This window comes from Trypanosoma grayi (assembly GCF_000691245.1).
Source record: "Trypanosoma grayi strain ANR4 Tgr_1681_V1, whole genome shotgun sequence".
Classification (NCBI taxonomy): Eukaryota; Euglenozoa; class Kinetoplastea; order Trypanosomatida; family Trypanosomatidae; genus Trypanosoma; species Trypanosoma grayi.
Window position 1 is genome coordinate 1 of NW_008827299.1, and position 2,417 is coordinate 2,417.

General features: G+C 59.4%; 3 protein-coding genes across 3 annotated transcripts; all 3 read left to right on the forward strand.

Moving 5' to 3' along the window:
* Window positions 1-39: 39 nt before the first annotated feature.
* Window positions 40-828, forward strand: DQ04_16811000 (hypothetical protein; the record flags this gene model as incomplete). Its single annotated transcript, XM_009317506.1, has 1 exon — window positions 40-828. One exon carries the CDS (start codon window positions 40-42, stop codon window positions 826-828), a length of 789 nt encoding a protein of 262 aa, XP_009315781.1.
* A 254-nt stretch (window positions 829-1,082) lies between these two features.
* DQ04_16811010 (calmodulin) lies at window positions 1,083-1,625 on the forward strand (the record flags this gene model as incomplete). Its single annotated transcript, XM_009317507.1, has 1 exon — window positions 1,083-1,625. One exon carries the CDS (start codon window positions 1,083-1,085, stop codon window positions 1,623-1,625), a length of 543 nt encoding a protein of 180 aa, XP_009315782.1.
* Window positions 1,626-1,899: 274 nt separating this feature from the next.
* Window positions 1,900-2,417, forward strand: DQ04_16811020 (acyl-CoA dehydrogenase; the record flags this gene model as incomplete). Its single annotated transcript, XM_009317508.1, has 1 exon — window positions 1,900-2,417. A coding segment is annotated over one exon (518 nt), but the record flags the coding sequence as incomplete, so codon positions are not given.

The following is a 2,417-nucleotide window of genomic DNA, read 5'->3' on the forward strand; positions in this document are numbered from 1 at the left end:
CAGCGGCATGGCAGCAGCACGGCGATGCAGAGGGAAGGCATGCGTCTCTTCGCGACCCTCGTAGATTTGGAGCGGGACACATCGTGCGGAGACGCAGCGAATGCGTTTCAGGCTGCACCAACGGCGGTGCTCTTCTCCCATATTGGCGTCGTGGTCCGCTTCGTCCTGGACTCGGCGAAAGCCTGCACTGACAATGTCGAGGTGAAGTGCAACGGTGTGCATTTCTTTCGCCGATGTGCGTCGTTCCCGGAAAATGTGCCGGTGCTGCTGCAGCACGGTGTCTATGCTTACTTGGCGGCCGCGCTGCCTAACGCGACGCGTGTGCCTGAACTGTTCGTGGAGCTGACCGAGGCAATCGCCGCCTTTTGCCCCCTACTGGACCCACTGCAGCGCCGTAGCCTTGTCCTCGTGGTGCGCCGTGTACTGCTGATGACAGCATCACCATTTTTTATTTCACTCTGTACAGCTGTTCTGGTGCGGCTGCTACAGGCGGCTCCGGGGGGCGATACAGAGNTGATGACAGCATCACCATTTTTTATTTCACTCTGTACAGCTGTTCTGGTGCGGCTGCTACAGGCGGCTCCGGGGGGCGATACAGAGCCGCGCTGGCGGGAGGAAAGCACTCCAGACGTGGCGGAGGCGCAAGGGGGTTTGGTGCACAGCAGTTCCACTGCGTTGCGTGATGATGACATCCGTACATTTATGGTTGAGAGCTCCATTCCGCAGCTGCTTTGTCATGCAGCCGATGCCCTTGGCGAGGACGACGCGACGCTGCGACGCACTGTGGCCGAGGCCATTGGACTACTTACTCGTTTTCACTGGCGATGAGCTGTGCTGTCGGCTGCTGCAGCGTTAGAGAAAGATGCCGTACGCCTAAGTGAAGAGATCCGAAGTAAGAGGCCGGTCACTTCGGTTTTTCTTTTTTTTTTTGGTGATGGTCGTAGTAACGACGGTGATGCTGTGTGGCGTCGCGTATGCAATCTCCCAATTCCACTTGATTTGCATTCCTCCCATTGTGAGTGCGTGCGCTCACCGGTGTACCTATCTTCATCTTCTGTCGTTGTGCTCATATGTGTCTTCACATGGTGAGTAGGAGGGCAGGACACCATTGTAGTAGGAGTAAGGGGACCGCGTTGGCTGCAGCCGCGACCATGCCACTCACGGAGCTGCAGAAGAGCCGCTTCTCCCTCCAGTTCCTCATGTTCGACAAGGACTCCAACGGCTGCATCAGCACGGAGCAGCTGGGCCCGCTGCTGCGCTGCTGGGGCTTCTGCCCCACGGAGACGGAAGTGGAGGCGGCGGTGCGGCTGCTCGACCCTGACGGAACAGGCATCATTGACAAGACGCAGGCCTTCGGTGCGGCCGAGTCGATGCTGGAGCTGATGACAACGGAGATGGAGGTGCGAGAGGCACTGCGGGTGCTGGACGTGGACGGTGACGGCTTCCTCACCACGGCGGAGCTGCGCCACATTCTTCTGAACCTGGGCGTCAAGATGACGACGGAGGAGGCCGATGAGATCATTGCGGACGCGTACGTTGACGAGGAGCACCACGTCAACACGGACGACTTCGCGCGACTGCTTTTTTCGGACATGTACGAGGGAAAGATAGACTTGACGGAGTGAGGAGCTCCGACGGAGAAGGAGAGATTGTGTGTGTGGGGGGGGGGGCGTGTAAAAATGTACATGAGTCGCGGCAGTGAAGATGGATGCAGTGAGCAACTTCACCGTTATTGAATTGGCACACTATGGTGGCTACATGGTGATGCAGTTGTTGGCTTTTCGTCCCTCACTGCCTGNTCTCGTCTTTTTTTCTTCTTCTTTATTGGGCGGAATAAAGGAGCGCCCGCAAAGGTGCGCTCTTTCATCCCTTTTCGTTGTTTCTCCCCGCACCGTAGTCATGTTGTGCCGCCGCACGGGACGGGCATGTGCGGCCGTCGTCGTGAATAGTAACATCAGTGGCGGCCGCACTGCGCTTCAGTGTGCCCGCCGCCACACGTCCTTTGACTACGCTGAGTACAACAACAGAGACCCGCTGTTTCTGCGCCAGCAGCTGACGAGCAGAGAGAATGAAATGCGAGGCACGGTGCGCGCCTTCTGCATGAAGACGCTTCTCCCCCGCGTGACAAACGCGTACCGGCAAGCGCGTGACGACCGCGACATCTATCGCGAGCTGGGCGCGATGGGGGTGCTAGGACCGACGATTGACGGCTATGGTTGCGCTGGCGCCAGCTCCGTTGCCGCTGGCCTCATCGCGTACGAGTTGGAGGCCGTTGACAGCGGCTACCGCTCCGCGTGGTCGGTGCAGTCGTCGCTCGTGATGCACGCGATCCGCGCGTTCGGCAGCGAGGCGCAGCAGCAGCGGTGGTTGCCGCAGCTGGCGAGCGGCGCGCTGGTCGGCTGCTTTGCGCTGACGGA